Raw genomic sequence first — 20530 nt, 5'->3', positions numbered from 1 at the left:
CCCCCACGGCGCCCACGTGCAGCTGCGGGTCCTGGGGCCTCCGGAGACTACAGGCCCCCGGAGCTCGGCCCTCTGTGCGGCGCCCTCGCTGTCAGCCCGGGCTGGGAACTGAGGCCCAGAGGCGCCTAGCAGCCAGCGCGGGGTCGCTGACCGAAGCGAGCAGGTCACATCAACCCCCAGCCGGGGGCTAGCCCAAGGGCCGGACCTAGGGCTGGCGCAGGTACAGATGCCTCAGGGGTTCGAGGGGGCGGGGGCTTGGGGGGCTGGGCTGCGGTCCGGGGCGGGTTCCAGAGGGGCGGGGCCAAGAGCCGGGCCATCCCGCGGGCGGGGCGTTCAGGGGGCGGGGCCGGGCGCCTGTGTTTGTGGCACCGTGTCAGTTACATTGTAACAAAAGTGGTGCCTCTGCTCCTCAGGCCCGCACCTCCCGCTCGCCCGCCGCCAGCTGTCGCCGACATGGAGCCCGTGGCCAGCAACATCCAGGTCCTGCTTCAGGCGGCCGAGTTCCTGGAACGGCGCGAGAGAGGTGAGGCAGAACCCTTGGCCGGACTCCAGGCGGCGACCTGGCTGACACCGGCCTGGGTTGGACTTGGCTCCCAATTCGCAGGATGCATACTGCTTTAAAGACAGTAGCCCCGGGGCACCCCCGTCTTAGGCTGGAGAGAGGTCCGCGGTCGGGTTGGGGGGTGTTGGGAAAACGGCCCTGGCGCCAAAAGCCCCTCCCTGACCGTGCCGTGCCAGGGGCGCCCTCTGGGACGAGCTCCATCCTGACGCGGACGGGGGCTCTCTCCGGCAGAGGCTGAGCACGGATACGCGTCCCTGTGCCCGCACAGAAGTCCGGGCCCCGTCCACAGGAAGAGGAAGCGATCCCCCCAAGCTCCTGGCACGCTGGACAGTGGGCGGTGAGGAGGGCCAGGGGCAACGGGGAGCCGGGGGGTGGGTGCTGTCCCTTTTCTGGCCCCCCCTCAGCCCCACTTCCTCCTTGTTTGCTTGCATCTTTTCTGGGCCAGGTACTCTACGCTGGAGACAGACCCCTCTTGCGGTCTGCGCATCCCCCATAACACTCTATTCATTCAAGCACTATTTCTTGAGCACCCCTGAGGGTGTCAGTTCTGCCTCCCGCTTCTACTCACGCTCCTGTGCTCCACGTATCACACCACGCACTTTCCTTTTCTCTCCTCCTCTCCACTCTGTACACATTATGTTCCCTCAGGTGGAGTGTCTGTCCCTCCACTACCCACTTTGGGTAACTTGTATTTCTGGCTCAGCTCAGCTGTCACCTCTGTTTAGGAAGCCCTTCCTGACCGCTGCTAGGGAGCTTTGTTTGCCCTCTACAGCTACCTGGGCAGGCCTCTCAGCATTTGCCCCTTCCCCCCAACCCCCAACCCCCAACCCCCAACCCCCAAACCCCATGAGTCTCTGCCTCCACCTGGCAATTCAGGTGCCTGAGGCACAAAGTCATAGTCATACTGAGCTAGTTTGGGACAAAGATCTGTAGTGGATTTTGGGCCCCTGGGAGCCTGGGACTGAGGGGGTGGGCAGCAACCAATGCCCCCTCACCCCATCCTCCATGGTGTTTGCAGGTCTGTGCACAACGAGCTGGAGAAGCGCAGGTGAGTCCCGGCCGTGCCCTGGTAGCGCTGGGTCCAGGAACTGCCTCGCTCTGGCCTTTCCTCCCCTGTCAGCCCGTTGGCCAGCAAGGCTGGGCTGGCACTGCCCTCCAGACCCCTTCCCCTGCAGGAGGGCCCAACTGAAGCGGTGCCTGGAGCAGCTGAAGCAGCAGATGCCCCTGGGGGCGGACTGTGCCCGATACACCACACTGAGCCTTCTGCGCAGGGCCAGGATGCACATCCAGGTAAGGGGCTACCCCTGCACCCTGGAGCCAGCTTGCCAGGCATGTGGAGAGGCGTAGGAGGGAGTTGCTGGGTGAAACTGGGGAGAGAGGCCCACTGTGCTTTTAGTTTCCAAATTTGTTTAAAGAGAAGAAAAGCAAAAAATAACTCAGGATTGTTCCAATACTTAAGCTTCAGCATTTGCCCAATAAATTTTCACCATTGTTGTTACAGCTAATATTACTTCTACTCCAGCTGTGAGGCCCTGAGCCAGGCAGTTAGCCTCCCTGGACTTCCTCCTCTGTATGGGGGGCATGCCTGTCGAAGATAATGTGATGGATAATGTGTAAGGGCCCCTAAGGCTGTAGAGGGCTGGTCCTCGCTCTTCCTCTCTCCCATCCTCAAGTCCTCCTGTTCTGAGCAGTCTGTCTTGAAGCCGCTTGGGGAGGCAGCCCCAGAGGCCAGGACCGGGAAAGGACTTGAGAGGATGGCGGGCATCTTAGTCTCAGGACCCGGGCTGCTGCCCCCTTGTGGACATACATGGGATGTGCTGACTCAAAGCCCCAGGCATCCGCAGAGAGACCTTTCCTGCCCTCTTGGTTCTTCTGACAGAGAAGAAACCGAGGCAGAGCCCCGCTGATGAGAGGCAGATTCAGGACCCAGGCCCAGGTGCCCTGACTTGCATTCTTTCCTTCAACAAGTATTGGGTTGGCCAAAAAGTTCGTTGTTTGTTTAGTTTTTTCCGTAAAATAAAAGACACACTTTTCATCTTCACCAATAACCTTATTGATTTGGATCTTTTGAGTATGCCAGCTATCTCCCGTGTCATATAACATTGATTGTTCTCAGTTAGTGTCTCGATTTGATCACTATCAACTTCAACTGGTGTGTCTGACTGTGGAGCATCCTCTGGCGAGAAATCAGCATGAAACTTCACAAACCACTTTTGACACTTTCAATCAGTCACAGCACCTTCCCCATACACTGCACAATTATTTTTTTTTTTTTGCATTTCAGTTACTTTTTTTTACCTCCTTTGAGATAGTAAAGCATAATATGCCAAAAATGTGGTGTATTTTTCTTTCATCTTCAATATTAAAGTGGCTACACAAAAGTTCACCAATTTTGATAAGCTTTTTTAAACGCACACTGATGTGACAACTGTCACAATGCAATCTAACAAAATTGTCTCAAATGGAGTCAAAGACAACTAAGTGCTACAGAGCCATCATACAGAAAAACCCAAACAAGTCTTTTGCCAACCCAATATTTATTGAGCACCTGCTCTGCTGGCCATTCTAGGCACAGGGACAGTGTCAGAGACAGATGGATGTGCCACATGGCAAATAAATCAGTGTGGGAGCTGTCTGCACTGTCCCGCAGGTGCCTGCAGTCCCCTCCGGCGGCCGAATAGCACCCTAGTTGAATAGCAGGCCCCAGTTCCTCATGTGGAGCCTACCTAGCCTGGCTCTTAAAGGGACAGTGTGCCCCTCAAGGGCTGACTGGACAGTGGGCAGGCCCCGGGAATGGCGTCTTCTTGAAAGCCCCGTCGGCCCTTTCCTGGACCCCCTGCTTCCTGCTTTGCCCCCGCCTGGCCTCAGGGCGTTCTTTATAGCACGTAGATTTGTTTAGGTCCGTCTCCTGCTGAAAACCTCCCATGGCTCCTGACAGAACAGTCTCAGTCCTTACTTCCTGTGAACTCAAGGTCCTTCACATCTCAGGCCTTGCCACTGGCCTGCGTTTTCAGTCTCATCTCTTCCCCCCGCCCCACTGAAAAGCTGAATTCTCGGCGCTCTGATCGGTCTCCCTCTGCTTGGGTGCTTCTCCTCCATCTTCGCCGAGGCAGCTGGCACTCATCCCTCTACACCCGGTCCCAGCGTCCCTCCCCGCGCTTCCCTTCGGGTGGCCCGCAGCCTCCTGCCCACCCAGGGCTCTGACGGAGAGCCCTTGGCCTTCCAGTCCCTGGGGTGCGGGGCTGGCAGAGCTTTGGTGGGAGTGGGGGGAGCAGGTTAATGCTGAAGAAGCCTTGGGGTCCTGGGTGTATCTTGACCAGGAGTTACAAACTGGTAGCCTTTGTTTAGTCTGTAGTTTTCTAAAATTTAAGTTAGTTGGCAGCAATTAAGAGGCCTCTTAACATGAAAAATCTGACTTTCCAGGCCTCCTAAAGACACTGAGAGATCTGGCCACACTGGGCCTCTTTCCACTTGGCACCGGTCAGCTGGAGCCCACACTCGCGGGCATGCCGCCCCTCCCCCTCCCTGTTGCTTGATACCACACTGGGCACTCCTTCCCGTCACCCACCCAACTAAACCCTGAAGGTCTTTGCGATTGTGCTGCCCTCCCTCACCACCCAGCTAGACAGGACTCAGGCCATTCACACAGGACAGGAGGACCTGAATTTCTGGAGGATGTGGTGGAAACCCTTTGGAGCCCGGATTTAGCGAGCAGGCAGGAGGTCACCAAGTGACCATGGCCTGCTGCAGAGCTGTGATGGGGTGGTGTCCCCAGGCCCCCGGCGGCTGACCCCACCCTTTGCTCCCTCGGGCCCTGCAGAAGCTGGAGGAGCAGGAGCAGCGGGCCCGGCGGCTCAAGGAGAAGCTGCGCAGCGAGCAGCAGAGCCTGCAGCAGCAGCTGGCGCGGCTCCGGGGGCCGGCAGGGGCGGGCGAGCGGGAGCGGCTGCGGGCAGACAGCCTGGACTCCTCGGGCCTCTCCTCCGAGCGCTCCGACTCAGACCAAGGTGAGTGCCCCGAAGTGGAGGAGGGCTGGGGTGCGCCGGCGGGCCAGGTCTCCTGACTGGACCTGTCCCTGTGCAGAGGAGCTGGAGGTGGACGTGGAGAGCCTGGTGTTTGGGGGTGAGGCCGAGCTGCTTCGGGGCTTCAATGCGGGCCAGGAGCACAGCTACTCACACAGCGGCGCCTGGCTATGACCCTCGCCGCCCCAGAGCACGCCTCTTCCCTCAGACCACCCTCCACTCTGCTCTGACGGGCAGGAGCCCTTCCCAAGCCTCAAGGGCTGTCCAGAGGCACCTCCTGTTGGAATGAACTAAAAGGACGTTGGCATGGGAACGGGTGCTCCCCCTGCCTGGCTGCGGGCTGCGCAGCCCCCTCCTAGGGGAGGGGACTGGCCTCCCAGAGGCCCGCAGTGCAGGTGGTTTGGGCCTGGACTGCCCTTTTGGGCATTTTTATTTTTTGTAGCATTTGGCTCTGCTGTCCCGATGGGGACAGGAAGCCTCTTGGGCCCACCTCCATGGTCCCTCCTAGTCAAGGCCATCTGGCCTTTACCCCAGATAGTGTACAGTATTTTCATTAAAAGGTTCTTTCTTAATTTCCTGTCCATGGTCTTGCCTGAAGAAAATGGGGAAACTCCCAGCCACAAGATGGGAGAGAGGAAATGAGCTCAGCAGCCACCACCAGCCCTGTTGACCATGCACACACTGCACGCACTGCCCTTTCAGCCCGCACAGCTCAGGGGCTGGGTATCCCCACCTGCTGAGGAGAGTCATAGGACTTGCCTGAGGCCCAAAGCCAGGATAGTGCAGAGTCAAGATTCAAACCAAAGCTTTCTGACTCCATAGCTGGGGCTGACTGAATTCAACAAATATTTATTGAGTGCCTATTAAGTGCTAGATACTGTTCCAGGTACTTGGGACACATCAGAGAACAAAACGAAGGTTCCTGCCCTCATGGAGCTTACAGTCTAACATTTATGACCCTTCACCTGCACACTGTCTGAGAGCCCGGGCAAGTCACGGCACCTCTCTCCGTGGCTATGATGCGGGAAGAAGCAGGCACGGGCCTGGGTATGGGTTACGTGTCCGGTGCGCTGCGGATGCCAGACAGACACCGTGCCCGCCCCGCCCCCCAGACAGGAGATTAGGCTGGAGATTGATTTTTAATAATAAAGTACAAGCAGGGAGGGCAGGGGGAGTGCAGCCGGGTGGTCGGGGGTGCTGCAGCCCCCGGACCTGCGCTGGCTACACAAACTGCTGCTGCTGCTGCTGCTTCTTGGTGGCTGCCTTGCTGGCAAGGTCCTTGGCCTTCTCTGTAGCTGCCAGTGCAGTCTCCTTTGCCTTCTCCTTGGCTTCCTTGGCTGTCTCAACGAGAGTTTTGGAAGGGGCCTCACCTGCAGCAAAGGGCAGGAGGCTGGCTTCAGAGGTTGCCGGGACCCGCCTTACTGCCTCCCACTCCCTTCACCACTGTGAGCCGGGCCCCCTCGGAAAGGTGGTATTTGCCAAGGGTGCAGGCGAGGAGTCCCTGGCTTAGAGTGAAGCAGTGACAGCCTCGGGCGCCACACCTGTCTGGGCAGCTGGGCCGTGCTCACCTTGCAGCTTGGCCAAGATGTATTCAAAGCCCTTCATCGTCTTGGTCACATTGCTTTTGAACCGGGCGAGACCAAATTCCTGGCAAAAGATGAGGAGGGGAAGGATTCTGAGCTGCCCACTGCCCCCCAGTCTAGGCTCCAGGCTCAATGCCCTGGGCCGCAGAGCACCAGCAACCCCATGCCGCTGCTCACCTGGACAGCCCTGGAGACACCAAATAGGCTGGAGGAGACCCAAGCTTCCCGGTGGATTTCAGTCCAGCCGCTGTTGTCAGAGTTCACACAGTAAACACATCGTTCCTCCACCACCTGTGCAGGGAGTCAGGCCAAGCACAATTGTGTGGGAGTCTTTCATTTTGCCAACTTCACATAATTTGACTCACTGCCTCTTTTTATGAGGGAGAGCAATAAAAGGAAAATCCATTCCTTATCACATCCCAAGCTGCCTTTATGGAAAAGCAAGAACATAAAGGTCATTTTGATCTCATTATATAATCTCTCTTATGACCCTTTAAACTAGACAGCTAATGGCCTCTTGAGATCAGCAGAGGGCCTTCCGGCTCTAACTTGGCCCTAGATTTGGCTCTGTCCCTGTATGTCTAGATGTGCACACTGTTTCTAGCCTGTTTAACACCTGCCGCAGCTCTCGGGGTCACTGGGAATCCAAATAAAAATGGAAATCTGGGTACTGGCACAGCTCATTCCCATCAGAGAAAAAAAGTGGACGAGCACTTTCAAGAGAAACCCTTCAAAGACCTCTCACAGCTGGACTGAGGGACGTTTCTCACAGCAGGATCGCTACCGTGGCTATTTAGAAAGCAGGTAGCACCCTCTGGGCAGTCTGTTTCGAGGCCTTCAGATAACTGGAGCAGTGTATGCAGTTTCCAGCTCATTCTGTGAGCTTGTAGGAATGTGAACCTCACTTTCCTCTTTGCACAAGAGAGTGCAAACCTCCGAGGGTTATTGTGAAGACTGAGTGAGAAACAGAATGAAAGTTCTCTGAAAGCTTCAGGGTATTCATACATGAGGGAATACTGTAGAATGTTCCTGAAACCATGGGTTTTCAATTAAAAAAATAAATTTGTATTTACCAATCTTAGAGAGGAAGGGAGAAAGCCTTAAGACTACAGCCTCAAGTAAACCACCGCCCAGGCCCAGCCTCCTTCCAGCACTTTGCAGGCAAAGGAACATACTTTTTTTTAATGCATTCCACTGATTTATGTATTCATTGGTTCTTTTTTTTAAAAACCCTCACTAGAGGACATTTTTTCACTGCTTTCAAAGAAAGAGGAAGGGAGAGAGAAACATCAATTGGTTGCCTCCTGTACGTGCGCAGACCAGGGATCGTACATATTCGGACCGGGGATCAAACCTGCAACCTTTTGGTTATGGGATGGTGCCTCAACCAAGCCAAACTGGCCAGGGCTCACTGGTTGATTCTTATATGTGCTCTGACTGGAAATTGAACCCTCAACCTTAGTGTATTGGGATGATGCTCATTATAACCATCTGAGGTACCTTGCCAGGCCTAGGTTTTCAGGATTTAAAGACAAGAGACTAAAGATATATGGAACCCCTTTTCCCCAAAATCTTAGGCCGAACTCCGTTGTGTGTAGGACACATAAGAGTGTAACTCCTCTACTCCATGTGAAGTCTGGGGCCCAGATCTTCTCCCTTCTGGGGCACACCGATGGAACCCTTGTGGCTTGATGGGCTCCTGTTTGAAAATCACTCTCAGCATCACTGGCTCCCAAGCCATATGTATCAGGAGCTCTACTTCTGGGGTGACCAAGAGACTCTTACCATCAGCCGGGCGTGGTTGATGTTCCAGGTGAAGGTGGTCATGGTCTGGTTCCGTGGGTCCACAATAGAATCCTCCAGGATGTACACCGAGTGAGCAACATTGGCAGGAAATAGTCGCTCAGCCCAGCGGGGCATCCTGTTGGTCTTGGTCAGGAGTCTCCGGGACAGGAGCTTCTGGTCAGGGGTCACCTCCCGGTGCACTATGTCTTCCGTCAAGACATGTTTGCTGCAGGTGTCGGAGTGAAAGTGACCCTCGGGAGCCTGACCCTGAGACTGCGTGTTGGGCTTCCCGGCTGGAGCCTCCCAGCCCAGAACGGCCAGGCCTTCCCCTATACTTGCAGAGATCTGTGCTGTAGCTCAGACCTGAAGATAAGAGTCCCTTGAACCTATCCCCGGGCAAATTTCAACTCCTGCCCCCTCGCTGACCTGGATTCCTGGGCCTTCCAGCATGGCGGGCCTTGTTGATTTACTGCACCGCTGGAGAGGGCCACCGGCAGAGGAGTAAGAGAACGTCTGGAATTCCAACGCCAGTATCCCTCCCAGTTCCTGTGCCGCCGCCTCTTCCTGTCTGGCCGGCCACCGGGATCTGAGAGCGCCTTAGGCTACGGCCTCAAGTAAACCACTGCCCAGGCCCGGCCTCCTTCCAGCACTTCGCAGGCCTAGCCACTTCCCCCGATAGGGTTCTCTAACCCTAAAGAAGGCCACAGTTCCGGCGATCCCCTCCTCGGACTCGATGTGGAGTCCTTTCCGACCCCACATTTCGATCTCCAAACAGCGAGGGGGAAGGTTGCTCTATCCCGGGCTACGTACCTATAGGGATTCGGGTACCGCTGCCAGAAGGCAGCAAACACTTGGTCCCAGGAACTCCGGAGCACGCTCTGGCCCAGGAAATACTTCACCATCGTCCCGGCCGGGGCGGGATCAACACCCGCGCAGCATCAGCGGTGCAGAGCCCGGGGGCACGCGGAGGCCAGGCCGGGGCTCGGCGCACGCCCGCCAGGCACGCAGCTCAGTCACCACCGCGCTGCGCCTAACCAGCTGCCACCGCCATGAGGAGTTGTCCAGCCGCCCGCCACTTCCGGCGCAGACTCGCATTATCCACCACTTCCGGCGCCTGTGCACGTGACCCACAGTCCCGCCCCCTCCCCGTCTACCCCCCTCCCCCTGCGGGAGTCGCGGAGCTGCTGGCCTGAGCTGGGTTAGAGGGGACCCCCAAGCTCGGTGGGGAATACGAGCTGGGGCGGCGCCTGAGCCGGGCGGCGAGCTAGGTGGGCGGCGGCGTGCGGCGCCGTTGAGGGCGCTGCCCCGCGCGCTCCCAGGCCGCCCCGGGCCCTGGGCTCTCGATAGGAGGATCAGCGCCCGGGGCCGACGAGTAGGGCAAGCGGGGCGCTGCCGTGGCTGGAGCCCAACGTGGGGTCTCGAGACGTAGGGACTGAGGCTTGGGGCGCTACCTGCCCGAGCGGAGATCCGGGTTTACCAAGCGCGGGGACGCAGGGCCCTGACGCGGGTGAGGCGGTCGCGGGAGCATGAGCGGGCAGCGGGTGGACGTCAAGGTGGTGATGCTGGGCAAGGAATACGTGGGCAAGACGAGCCTGGTGGAGCGATACGTGCACGACCGCTTCCTGGTGGGGCCCTACCAGAACGTGAGTGAGCCTCACGGGGCCCGCGCGGGTGGGAGGCCAGCACGCACCCGCCGTCCTTATCTCTTCTCCCTGGTTGCAGACCATCGGGGCCGCCTTCGTGGCCAAGGTGATGTCTGTCGGAGACCGGACGGTGACTTTGGGTATTTGGGTAAGTCTCCTGGGCAGGTAGTTCTGGGAAAACCCATTCCTCAGGCTTGATCCTCTCTATTCCTGTCTGATCTGTGGCCTTATTGAGGCCGTTTCTCTCCTCTAGACCCCAGCTTAAAAGTGGGGGTCTGGAGGACGTATTTATTTGCAGTCTTGGGGAGTAGCTCAATAACTCAGGCCACGGCTGAGCTTCCCCCTGCCCTTCAGGACACAGCAGGCTCTGAGCGCTACGAGGCTATGAGCCGAATCTACTATCGGGGAGCCAAGGCTGCCATCGTCTGCTACGGTGAGGGGCGTTTTGGCCTGTTTCTCAAGCGAGGAGGGGTGGATGCCAGGCTGGCCTTAGAGAATAGCCCCTAACCCTTGTTTGTGTTTCCTGCGTGCCCCATACCAAGACCTCACGGATAGCAGCAGCTTTGAGCGGGCAAAGTTCTGGGTGAAGGAACTGCGCAACATGGAGGAGGTAGGTGGTCAGACATCACCAGAGGACGAGGGGCTGGGGCTCTGGAGGTCTGTGTGGGTGACCCTGACCTTGTCTTCTGCCTCAGGGCTGCCAGATCTACCTGTGTGGCACCAAGAGTGACCTGCTGGAGGAGGACAGGCGGCGTCGACGTGTGGATTTCCACGATGTCCAGGACTATGCAGACAGTAGCTTCTCCTCAGCTCCCTGGGGATGGGGGAGGGAAGCGATTGCTCGGGTGGGTACTGGAAGATAGGGGCTGCCTTGGCTGCCCTGGGAAAGCTTTCCGGTCTCTCTGAACCTGTAGGGTCCAATAGAATGAACTGCTAGCCTCCCCCTTTACCTGTGTCCACCTGGTTCTTAGACATGAGGCTTTAGTCACTTTTCTTTACAGATATCAAAGCTCAGCTCTTTGAAACATCCAGCAAGACAGGCCAGAGTGTGGGTGAGTGCTGTCCTGGGCCGCACAGCAGGAACAAGCAGGGGCACCAGAGGAGGCAGAGCAGAGCCTAGAGGGCTGTGTCACCGGGTGACCCCAGGGCTACTGGCATTGGGCCCTCACCGGTTGTCCTTTTTCCTGCCAGACGAGCTCTTCCAGAAAGTGGCAGAGGATTACGTCAGCGTGGCCTCCTTCCAGGTGATGACAGGTGCGCACTGCCCTAGCCTCTCCGGAGGCTCCCTCTGGGCTCTCAGCATCTAGCCCCCTTCACGGGTGCAAGCGGGTGCCCCAACACAAGGGTGCTGAGCTGCCACTTCTCTCTGACAGAGGACAAGAGTGTGGATCTGAGCCAGAAGGCAAACCCCTACTTCTACAGCTGTTGTCACCACTGAATCACCACTCACTTGGCCTGGGGGGATCAGAGGAATTCCCCAAGGGGCTGGACTTAGCTCTGGTCTGGGCTCAGGTGGGCAAATGTGAGCGACCCCAAGTCCCATGGCAGCAGGGGTAGTGCCTGTCTGTGCTGGCCCACGGGGCGGATACAGCATTGGGCTGACTGACGGGCATCAGGAGGGTGAGGGCGGATTTGGATGCCAGGTCTCTGTCCTGGACAGCACGTGTGTCTGCAGACTGAGTAGCTTCTGATTTGTAAATAAAATCAATGCACTGTGAACCACACTCAGCCCCTTTCCCTGTTGTGTAGTTGGGTGTCAAGGCACCAAGTTCTTTCTGAGGCCACCTGGCTGGCCTCACTTCTATATGAAGGCTCCTCCCAGCCCTAATTTTACTTTACCCCAGGGTTACAGCTGAGATAATGGAAAAACAAAGAGAGCCCTGTCCTGTACTTTCCTAGGGTGAGAGGCCTGGGTTGGGACAGGGCAAAGCTCACGATTCCTTCCTGGTGCTGAGAAGAGCAAGGCAGGCACTTAAGTAGTGTCCAGAGAACAAAGATCAAGCACTCCCACCTCAGGTTGGCTGGTCCTACCACATCCGTCACACGCAGGCCCCTGAGTCACACCTGTGGCTCAGATCCTAAGCTTCCCATCAACATCCTGCAATGTGGTGTAATGAGAGAACTATCATGTTTATGGGGACTCCTTAGCACCTGCCTCTGAAGAACTGAAAACTTGGCCAAGATGCTCAAACTCACTCAGGAAGTCTTTTGCAACACAGAAAGGTCTTTTGGACTCAGATGAGAAAAAGGGACCAAAACTTGGCCTCAATTTCTTATCTCTAAAATGAGATAACCATTGCCCAGTTCAGGACTGGGAAGACCAGAAGTAAAACTAACTCTAGGACTAAATGTGTATCTTCCCTGGAGGACATTTTGCTGAAGGAGTACGAAGTTTAGGATTAGGTCCAAATATTTCTAAAGGATCAGGTGTTAACTGTAAACAGGGCTGACACCTGTTCAACCAAAAAGGAAGTTTATGGAAGCAGCCCTTCCCAGGAGGGAGGCTTGAGCCCCTTTGTCTCGGCTTTCCCACCTTAGGCTGGGTCCTCTGCAGGGCTTAGCACCTGCCTCTGAAGAACTGAAAACTTGGCCAAGATGCTCAAACTCACTCAGGAAGTCCTTTGGTTTCACTTCCTTTTTAAAAACCAATTCCTCAAAATATCCTTACTTCACGGGTGATGAAGCTTCCTGTGTAAGGACTGAAACTAACACCAGCCACTCCCAAAAGAAACCCATCCTGGCACCCAGTGACTCCTGGGAAGGAAATCCACACCATTCCCACACAGTGCTTGGAGGAAGGGCTCAGCTCCACTGCGTCCCGGCCTGGGAACTAGCTTGGGCCAGCTCCTGCTCTCACCCCAAACCCGTCCTCCCTCCTGTTGGGCTACATCTCCCCACGGACAACAAAACACAACACAGGGTAAGGGCCGTAAGAGTAAAGTTAAACTTTACTTTACAGTAATTTTTTTCTATATACAAAGAATTACAGTACATGTTTATGGGGACTCCTAGCACAGGGCTCCCCTCTTTTCCACTAAGAGTTTCACTTACAGCTGACAATCTATGGGGGTGAGGAGCAAAAAAAAAGTGATGGACCTCAGCTGTTCCCCCCACACCCCTTTCTTAAAAATATAAAGATAGATCTGTATTGTCAGCTTCTTTCTTTGCCAAGACTTAGAAATCTGCTCTTCCACGAGCTCCTGTGTGCTGCACGCACCCATTTTCTACACACACTCACCTACATGCACACACAGGCAGCACCCACCTCAGACCTGGAGACCACCTGTTCTCTGCCCCTACCCTGGAAGTCTAAAGCACCAGAACTATCTATTTCTGCTCTTACTCCCTGGGCTCTCACCTCGGGTCCACAAAGCTTTGCTTGACTTCCAGAGTGGTGTTATACCTTTAAAGCCCCTCCACAGCCTGATGTTGGTAAAGTCATGGGAAAGCAGCTCTAGAGAAAGAACCACTTAAGAATTTAATGTGTGCTGTTTTTTGCTTATGTTGGTAGAAAACATTTCTTCCCAGGCTGTGGACTTCTAGATAAAATAAACTTCCCATTTCCTTAAGAAACATAACCCTTAATCTTCATAAGCAACAGAGGTGTTCCCACGAGAGTGGAAGAGGTAGAGGGGGCAGAAGGTAACCAAGGGAGACCCCGCACCTGGAGCTCTCTACCAACCTGTTCCAGGCAGTGTGGACAGAGGCTATGGACAAGGTGACGCCAGTCCTAAGAAACAATGGCCTCGCTCATCTGGACATAGCGCCTCTGCCATCTCTGCATTGCTCTGGACCACTCCAGGGTTGGGTACAGCCTTCAACGAGGCTCTGCCCCTCTTCTCTCAAATGGAGCTTCAAAGAAACTTCTACATAAAATCTCTTCCTCCGAAACAGGAAGCTGGGTTTTTCAAGTCGCCAGTCCCTCAACCCTTGGCAGTGCTTATTTATACCAGGAAATTAGCACCATCGTTACATTTTTTTTTGAGTGTACAAAGCAATTATCTAGTCTTATTTCAATTTATACTACAGCAACTTCTGGCCCTAGAAAGCTCAGCTGAGAGCTAACTGGCCACAGCCAATGAAAGTCTCATGCAGCAGCTACCTAGCTCTAAACGATCTGGAATGTCTAACACATGGGACAGCCCAAACGTTATTCAGTAGGAAAGGGGCTTGGAGCAGCTCCTTTCCTGCCTCGAGCTCAGAGAGGTTACATCACTGGGCCATTCTGACCTCCTGGTTGACAAATCACAAGAAGACGGCAATGTCCCCAGAAAAAGACTTAGGAGAAAACCCACTTTATAGGAGCCGAGGCCAAGACCCGCCCACGTTTAGGGCTCTCCTAACTCCTTTCCACAGGGGAAGCTGCCAGGACCAGACTTCTTCCTTCCACTGTGTTTTCACAAGGCGACCTGGGAGTCCAGCTCCAGCGAGTAGACACTGCCAAACCTGCGAAAGAATTGCTGTGCACTTCTTGCCCTGACCGCGGGGTGGGGTAGAGGGTATGACAAATACAATTACTTTCATCAATACCAAAGATGTAGATTTGGTTGTTGTTCAGAAGAGGATCGACACAGTGATTAAATCACTTTAAACTCAGTAACTCCAGGGGGAAGCAGACATTTAAAAACTTGTAGGTTTTTGTAGCAGTGACAGCTATTTTGCTTTTAGAATGGGTTAGCTTCAGTATGAGAAGCAAAGGAGGCTTTGAATTTAAGTTTCCATGATTTTTTCCCCCTGACCTAACACGGCCTGGAGAGGTATTTGTTCTCTAGCTACCTATGGAAAGAAGCTATGGCATCCCCCTGGGAAAGGCTTCCTGGGGAACTGGCTTAGAAGCAAGCTCTCTTGAGATCCTGATTTCCAAGCACTTGCCCAAATACCCAAAATACCATCCTGCATAAAGATCAGGAACTTCTAAGAAAAGATTTCCTTTTAACTGCGCCAGTTCACACTCCCTGGAGAAAAGGCCTCAGTGCAGGTTCCAGGGGTCCCAGAGGGCTGGCCAGGTCACTCCCTCCCCACTATCAGGCGAGAGTCTCACTTCTCCACAGTCCCGATTCTACTTCTAATTGTATAGTGACTGCTTTCATGATGTTAAGATGTTAAGGATCTAGAATCAGATGCTGCAATCAGGGGGCCTGACAGCTGAATTTGTAGTTTCCATTCAACCTGAGTCTTTCAATGACCCTCAGGAAAGCCTGGCACTCCATACATTTAGATAAAGAACTGCCTCCTACCCCCTAAACCAAGCATAGCTCCTAAGTTGTTTTCCTAGGCAGGTCTGGAAGGAAGTTACCGGTGAATGGTGGAAAATGGAAAGGACCAAAACAAAACCACAAAGTGGCCAACATGGCTCACCTTTCCCTCATTCCTTCGCATCCTGTGAGACTTATCTAGAGTGGCTGTCAAGTCAATTACCTACCAAAGCCTGCTTCAGAGAAGCTACTTCAGGATCAGACTTCACTTACAAATTTTTACATAGCCTGCACAACCCCCCACCACACACACAAAAAAATTCACAGTTTATTTCATGAAACAAAGAACTACGGTAATTTAACACACAACAAAGTGAAAGGAGATTCTAACAGTGCAGTGTGGATACTTTTTCTGATCACAACTACAGATGACAGGAAAGAAAAGGGCACAGGACTGGCACCAAGCAAACCCTACTCATACAACCTAAGAGATTAGGGAAAAAGACCTACTAGCTGCAGTTATATACTTATTATTCTCACACATGATAAATACTTAATATAATGAACTTTAATGTTCTGGGTGGATTTCTTTAAAAATATCTTTTCCATGGTTTAAAATTTTTTAAAAAGAAAATAAGATGCTTTGTTTTCTCTTCCTTTTGAACAAAGAGCTTTTCCTCTCTGATGATGGGGGAAGAGATATAGGATGAAAAGGGAGAACTAGGCAGGTGGAATTTACAGAGGAGGTTCCGAGGTCTAAGTGAGATGCAAGGATAGGCCCCTAAACGCGGGGCAGCCCTGCCCAGCCTTGTGCCTCTGCCTGAGTTCAAGTGTCTCAACCCCAGAGACCAACTTTGGGAAATAAAAGCAAATTCTCTCTTTTCTTTATATAAAGCGCAAATGCTTCTATAACAACTATTGTTCCCTCCCTAAGAGTGATCGGAGCAACCTCAATAGGAACTTAGGAGGAAACTGGGACAAAATACAGAATCCTGTTGAGGGTTTAAAAGCCATACTGAGACAGAATGGGCAGGAGACATTTGGGCCAGATGACCTGGTTGGCTAAAGCTGCTGGCTAAGTTGGCAAAGCAGAGAGGTAAACACATTTGGTCTAGGGACGAAGGAGGCATGAGTGATTGGGAAGGAACCGGCCAAACAGTACTTCCTGTTGGCAGTCGGTGAGCTGGGTGAATGGTAGGGCAGGGTAGCACCAACAGATTTCCCAGCCCTTGAGCCCCAGCTCAGGGCAGCAGTAACAGATAATCAGCAGTTATGAGGAGTCGACTCTTAGACTGGATGTTTCTCTAAATGCCACATCTTGCCAGTCCTAAAGGAAGGGTTATGGCTGCCTTTGAACTGAGTCAGAAAGCAGGTGCGGCTCAACATAGAGCACAACAATTCTCAGGAAGAAGGTGGTAGAGTCCACTAGTGAAAAAGAAGACTCCTTCCATTCAGGTAGGAGAGCAAAGAATCAGAAGGAATTTTCCATCAAGGTCTGGCAACCTCCCTGAGCTGGTGGTAGATCTAGCCCAGAGCTTGCCAGAGATTCCCTAGGTCCACTGCCCGAGACTCTGAAATCTGAAAGCACCTGAGTGTTTGGGGAAAAGGCATGGGGTGGGTTGATGTAAAAGGAGAAAAATCAGTAATAAAGGTATGCTTGCTAGTTGCCTTCTTACACTGTGGGAAAGCTACGTCCTTGCAGAGCCCGGCCCCCAACCAGCTATTCCACCAAGTACAGATCTTCAGAATCTGCACAACCCAGACAGCAGCAGCAGCGGCGGCTGCCCAGCCCACAGCCCCACATCCTCTATGCAGCCCCCTGCCGAGACATCTGCATGAGCACAAACGCATGCATGTGCACGCATGCACACCTGGCCAGAAGAACCACACTCAACACAACCCTTTCTGGGGCCACAAAGAACATCACAAAACGAGCCTGGAGTCCCAGGGCCCCTAAACTCTTCGTATTATTTCCTGGTCAAAGGTTCTTGAAAACGGCCTGGAAACCCAGGCAGGCATGTGAGGCTCACAGGGATCAGGTCTTATTTATTTCTGTTATCTCCTATCAGTGACTAGCACCTGGCCTAGCACACGTGAATGCTCAGGAAATCACCACTGATTTGAATGTATATCAGTTCCTTCCAGGGGTTCATTAGGTGCCCTCAGTGGGGCTCTGTTGGACTAGCGAAATAGCATTGAGAGCCCCTCTACCTTCCAACCTGACCAGTGGAATTGAATCCCATGCTTGACTCCAGAGTGGACTTTTTATTTCAAGTTGACCATGTGTAAAGGTTGAGGGAAAGAGACCCAAGTCTGTCTGTTTCCTTGGCTGAGGCCCACTTGGATTTCCATACACGGTTCACACAGCCATAAGCCCACTGGCTAATGTCACCAGAATTCTGAATGCTGAAATATAAAGAAAGAATAACAGCGGGAAAGTGTTGGGGTTTGTTTTTTGAGGCGGGGGGGGGGGGGGGGGGGGGTTTCCCTCCCCCAAGAACCCTGGGGGTAGCTGGTCATGTGACATTTACTGGTATTATTTCTGTTCTGACTCTGCATACTTGTGACTGGAAGGAGCCTGGTTAAGAGCTGGAAATGTATTTTGCTCTGGCTTGGGGTCTTGCCCTCTTCCAAGAGACCAGCAAGTCTGTGTCATTGTCTGTGTGCTCCCAGAGGACCAGCAAGACTGGGCCAATGTCTGTCCGGCTACCATGGGCCAGAGCCCTGCCCCTGGTGACACCTTTCCCAGGGCCCAGGAACTCTGCTCTGTGGTTGCCAACTTCTTCTCTTCAGTGGAGAGTGAGGACGGGGCCTTCCCAAGAGGCCTAAAGGACTGTCCACTCTTGGCAGCAAGTCCAGGTAGTTGCTGGCCCCCGGCCATCTGCTTCACCTGCTTCACCAGGCCCAGTGCTTGGCTGGGAGGCCCCGGGATCTGCTCAGCCCCTGCAGGTGCTCTTCCTGAGGCCTGAGTTGTCGGCTCATATAAAAAAGCCTTGGCAGGGGACTGAGAAAGAAGTCTGGCTTGGGTGAATGACTTGACAGCTTGCCAGGGGTGCTCCAAGGGGGCCACAGCTTTTCCAGGAGGCTGAAGGACAGGATCTGACACACTGCCTCTCTCAGCAGCTCGTGGCATCTGCCCCAGACCTTTGCTGGTGGGCCACGAGCTGGACTCCAACACCGGCATCTTCTCATCGGCCTGTGGTAAGACTTCATGAGGAGAAGCTGCCCGTTCCTTTTGGCGAGAAGTTAGGTCTATGAGATCCATCACCAAAGCAGCTCTATTTTTTGACTGAGAATTCTGGTCCACAGGCCTCAGTGCTTTTTCTTTAGCTACCAAGGTCTGGACCACAGCTGATAGCACTTTCTCAGGAGGTGGGAATCTCTGGGACGAAGGAGCATGGGATTTGTCTGGAGACCTGTCTGAAGTCTGGGGTTTGGGGCTGCTGGTGACTAGCAGTCTGTCTGTTGGTGGGAGTCTCAAGCCAGTAGGAACTGGGGTTTTCTCCAGGGACTGGGGCCTTGGGCTGGCAGCACCTATGGATTTTTCCAGCCTTGTGTCAGCTGTCCCAAGTGGTCTTTCCAGTGGTTGGGACCTGACTGAGGGTGGAGAACTTGGGCTGGTCACTGGAGAGGGTTTGTCAGATAGTTGGGGTCTTGGTCCTGCCACTGCAGGTGGCCTGTCCAATGGCTTCTGGCTGGATACCAAGGACTGAGGTTTGGTCCCTGACCCAGCAAGGGCCCTGACCCTATCTACAGGCTGGGGCCTAGAGTCAGTTCTGTCAGGAGGTCTTTCAGGAAGTGATTGCCTCTGACAAGTCCCTGCCAGAGCTTTTTTGGACAGCGACAACGTCTGGTTGGTTTCAGCAGGTGGCTTGTCCGACATCTTGGGCCCCGGAGCAGCTACTCCTGATGGCTGCTCTGCCAGGTGGGGGCTCGGGCCCGGAGGCAGCGGTACTGGGGGAGGCACATACTCACGGATCTCCCCAGGTTCCAGAGGGTTGGGCCCACAGGGGTCATGCTCTGTACAAGACAGACGCCCGTCCAATTTGGAAATGAAGAGCATCCCTTCCCGATGCTGCTTGCAAAAGGAGCTGGGACACATCTCACAGAAGGAGGCTGCTTCCTTCCCACAGATGTCACACTGATGCCAAGGACACTCCCATTTCCCTGAAAACACAGATGTGAAACAAAAGCTTAGGAAAACAAGAGATACATACAAGAGGGGCCATGGCTCTGGAACCAGGTCAAAGAAGTGATTTCAAACTGCCATGTTCTGCAGAGAGCTCATGCTTCCCTGACCCCTGATCTCAGCTTCCTCTTCTGCACAACCGCATATAAAAATAACAGCCAGGGCCCTGGCCGGGTAGCTCAGTTGGTTAGAGTGTTGTCCCTGTACACCAAGGTTGCAGATGTGATCCCCGGTCAGGGCACATACAAGAATCAAGCAATGGATACATACATAAGTAGAATGACAACTTGATGTTTCTCTTTGCCTCCTCCCCACCCCCTCTCTAAAATCAATTAAAACAAACAAAACAGCCAAGTATCAAGTGGCAATTAAATATACAGGCAAGAATAACTCCTTTTTTTTTAAAGTCACTATTTTTTTTAAAAAAGATTTTATATATTTATTTTTAGAGAGGAAAGAGAGGGAGAGAAACATCAGTGTGTGGTTGCCTCTTGCACGCCCCCTACTTGCACGCCTGAAACACAGGTATGTGCCCTGGACTGGGAATTGAACTGGTGACCCTTGGGTCCGCAGGCTGGAGCTCAATCCACTGAGCCACACCAGCCACAACCCTTTTGTCTTTTTCTAGCAAGGAGAAACCACCCAAAGCTCCCTTTAGATAGGATGTAAGGATATTACTTTCATATTTTTGCAAACTCCTCTTGTCATATAGAGCCTTTAAATACTAACTCCAAGAGGAAAATCTCAGCTATTTAAACTCCTACTTATTTCTTTATATGTATGAAGAGGAAGCAGATATACAAATGTAAAAAAATGGAAGCAGATTTATCTTTCCTCAGTTTTAAGTCTTAAAACGAGCATGCTAGGGGAAAGCAGGTATAAGGGGGCTAAATAGTAATGGAAAGAAAATGCAACAGAGATTAAATCAAGCCTGGCTCGTTTGGCTCTGTGGACTGAGTGTTAGCCTGTGAAATGAAAGCTTGCCGGTGCTATTCCTGGTCAGGGCACATGCCTGGGTTGTGGGCCAGGTCCCCAGTTGGGGACATGCAAGAGGCAACCCATCAATGTTTCTCTCTCACATCGATGTTTCTGTCCGTCTCTTTCTCTCTCCTTTCCCCTTCTCTAAAAAGAAATAAAATGTTCAAAAATAAAATAATAAAAAAGATTAAATCAGAAGAAAAACTAGCACAAACTTTATTTGTGGTGTCTATACAGAATCAATGGAAAAGACCCAAAGCTAACCTCAGGTGCTATTTGTCTCCATTTCATGAAAGCTGGGAGTCTCTGTCATGGACAGTGCTTTCACTTCTGCTTTTTGCAAATAAACTATGCTAGATCTCACTCCTGGTTCACAGCCAAGATGAGTTCTATCACAGTCTGTGCCGACGACGGCCCCGAGTAACTGATTCCGAAACAATTTCCCATTTCCAGTTCCTGGCACGGTCAGGTCAATGTTACGGCCTTGCCCTCACACTACTCAGTTTCTGTTATTTCATCCCCCTGGCTGCCGAAGGCTAATTCAGAGACAAACTCCTCTCACTCCTTCCCCAAAGT

General features: G+C 53.3%; 4 protein-coding genes across 12 annotated transcripts in view; 2 read left to right on the top strand and 2 right to left on the bottom strand.

The window, feature by feature from the left end:
• Positions 1–453: 453 nt before the first annotated feature.
• Positions 454–4755, top strand: MXD3 (MAX dimerization protein 3). Of its 2 annotated transcripts, XM_054568019.1 has the most exons (6): positions 454–523; positions 794–899; positions 1581–1610; positions 1738–1852; positions 4383–4566; positions 4643–4755. In XM_054568019.1, the coding sequence occupies exons 1-6, from the start codon at positions 454–456 to the stop codon at positions 4753–4755; spliced, it is 618 nt and encodes a 205-aa protein (XP_054423994.1). The 2 variants fall into 2 exon arrangements, with proteins under 2 accessions (XP_054423994.1, XP_054423995.1); XM_054568020.1 differs by lacking the exon at positions 1581–1610.
• A 659-nt stretch (positions 4756–5414) lies between these two features.
• PRELID1 (PRELI domain containing 1) lies at positions 5415–9023 on the bottom strand. The gene is made up of 5 exons (XM_054568018.1): positions 8760–9023; positions 7950–8175; positions 6342–6455; positions 6150–6228; positions 5415–5951 (listed from the first exon to the last, which is right to left on the bottom strand). The coding sequence occupies exons 1-5, from the start codon at positions 8849–8851 to the stop codon at positions 5803–5805; spliced, it is 660 nt and encodes a 219-aa protein (XP_054423993.1). The 5' UTR covers positions 8852–9023; the 3' UTR covers positions 5415–5802.
• A 69-nt stretch (positions 9024–9092) lies between these two features.
• On the top strand, positions 9093–14126 carry RAB24 (RAB24, member RAS oncogene family). Of its 2 annotated transcripts, none has more exons than XM_054568541.1 (8): positions 9093–9592; positions 9672–9740; positions 9947–10025; positions 10135–10202; positions 10288–10387; positions 10594–10644; positions 10784–10846; positions 13949–14126. In XM_054568541.1, exons 1-8 carry the CDS (start codon positions 9476–9478, stop codon positions 14086–14088), a joined length of 687 nt encoding a protein of 228 aa, XP_054424516.1. In that variant the 5' UTR covers positions 9093–9475; the 3' UTR covers positions 14089–14126. The 2 variants fall into 2 exon arrangements, with proteins under 2 accessions (XP_054424516.1, XP_054424517.1); XM_054568542.1 differs by lacking the exon at positions 13949–14126 and adding an exon at positions 10966–11310.
• Positions 14127–17256: 3130 nt separating this feature from the next.
• NSD1 (nuclear receptor binding SET domain protein 1) overlaps positions 17257–20530 on the bottom strand; it is a 144610-nt gene continuing 141336 nt past the window's right edge. For all 7 annotated transcript variants that reach the window (XM_054568535.1, XM_054568537.1, XM_054568538.1 and 4 more), the window contains one exon: positions 17257–18954. In XM_054568535.1, the coding sequence (XP_054424510.1) occupies positions 17324–18954 (1631 nt within the window). In that variant the 3' untranslated portion in view covers positions 17257–17323. The remainder of the gene's footprint in view (positions 18955–20530) is intronic.

This window comes from Pteronotus mesoamericanus, unplaced genomic scaffold (genome assembly GCF_021234165.1).
Source record: "Pteronotus mesoamericanus isolate MK-2021 breed Mesoamerican mustached bat unplaced genomic scaffold, CSHL_Meso_final contig_2, whole genome shotgun sequence".
In the NCBI taxonomy this organism is placed as follows: domain Eukaryota; kingdom Metazoa; phylum Chordata; class Mammalia; order Chiroptera; family Mormoopidae; genus Pteronotus; species Pteronotus mesoamericanus.
The sequence above is the reverse complement of the archived record's forward strand: the minus strand, read 5'-3'. Positions and strand labels throughout refer to the sequence as shown.

Bases quoted from the DNA above. Each gene is read 5' to 3' on its own strand.
- MXD3 (XM_054568019.1), top strand. From the start codon at position 454: ATGGAGCCCGTGGCCAGCAACATCCAGGTCCTGCTTCAGGCGGCCGAG. The intron at 524-793 runs GTGAGGCAGAAC...TCTCTCCGGCAG, and splicing joins CCTGGAACGGCGCGAGAGAG to AGGCTGAGCACGGATACGCG. The intron at 1,611-1,737 runs GTGAGTCCCGGC...CTTCCCCTGCAG, and splicing joins AACGAGCTGGAGAAGCGCAG to GAGGGCCCAACTGAAGCGGT.
- RAB24 (XM_054568541.1), top strand. From the start codon at position 9,476: ATGAGCGGGCAGCGGGTGGACGTCAAGGTGGTGATGCTGGGCAAGGAA. The intron at 10,388-10,593 runs GTAGCTTCTCCT...TTTTCTTTACAG, and splicing joins TGTCCAGGACTATGCAGACA to ATATCAAAGCTCAGCTCTTT. The intron at 10,847-13,948 runs GTGCGCACTGCC...TCCTTTCCACAG, and splicing joins CTCCTTCCAGGTGATGACAG to GGGAAGCTGCCAGGACCAGA.
- PRELID1 (XM_054568018.1), bottom strand. From the start codon at position 8,851: ATGGTGAAGTATTTCCTGGGCCAGAGCGTGCTCCGGAGTTCCTGGGAC. The intron at 8,176-8,759 runs GTACGTAGCCCG...CGACACCTGCAG, and splicing joins CGGTACCCGAATCCCTATAG to CAAACATGTCTTGACGGAAG. The intron at 5,952-6,149 runs GTGAGCACGGCC...CCTTTGCTGCAG, and splicing joins CATCTTGGCCAAGCTGCAAG to GTGAGGCCCCTTCCAAAACT.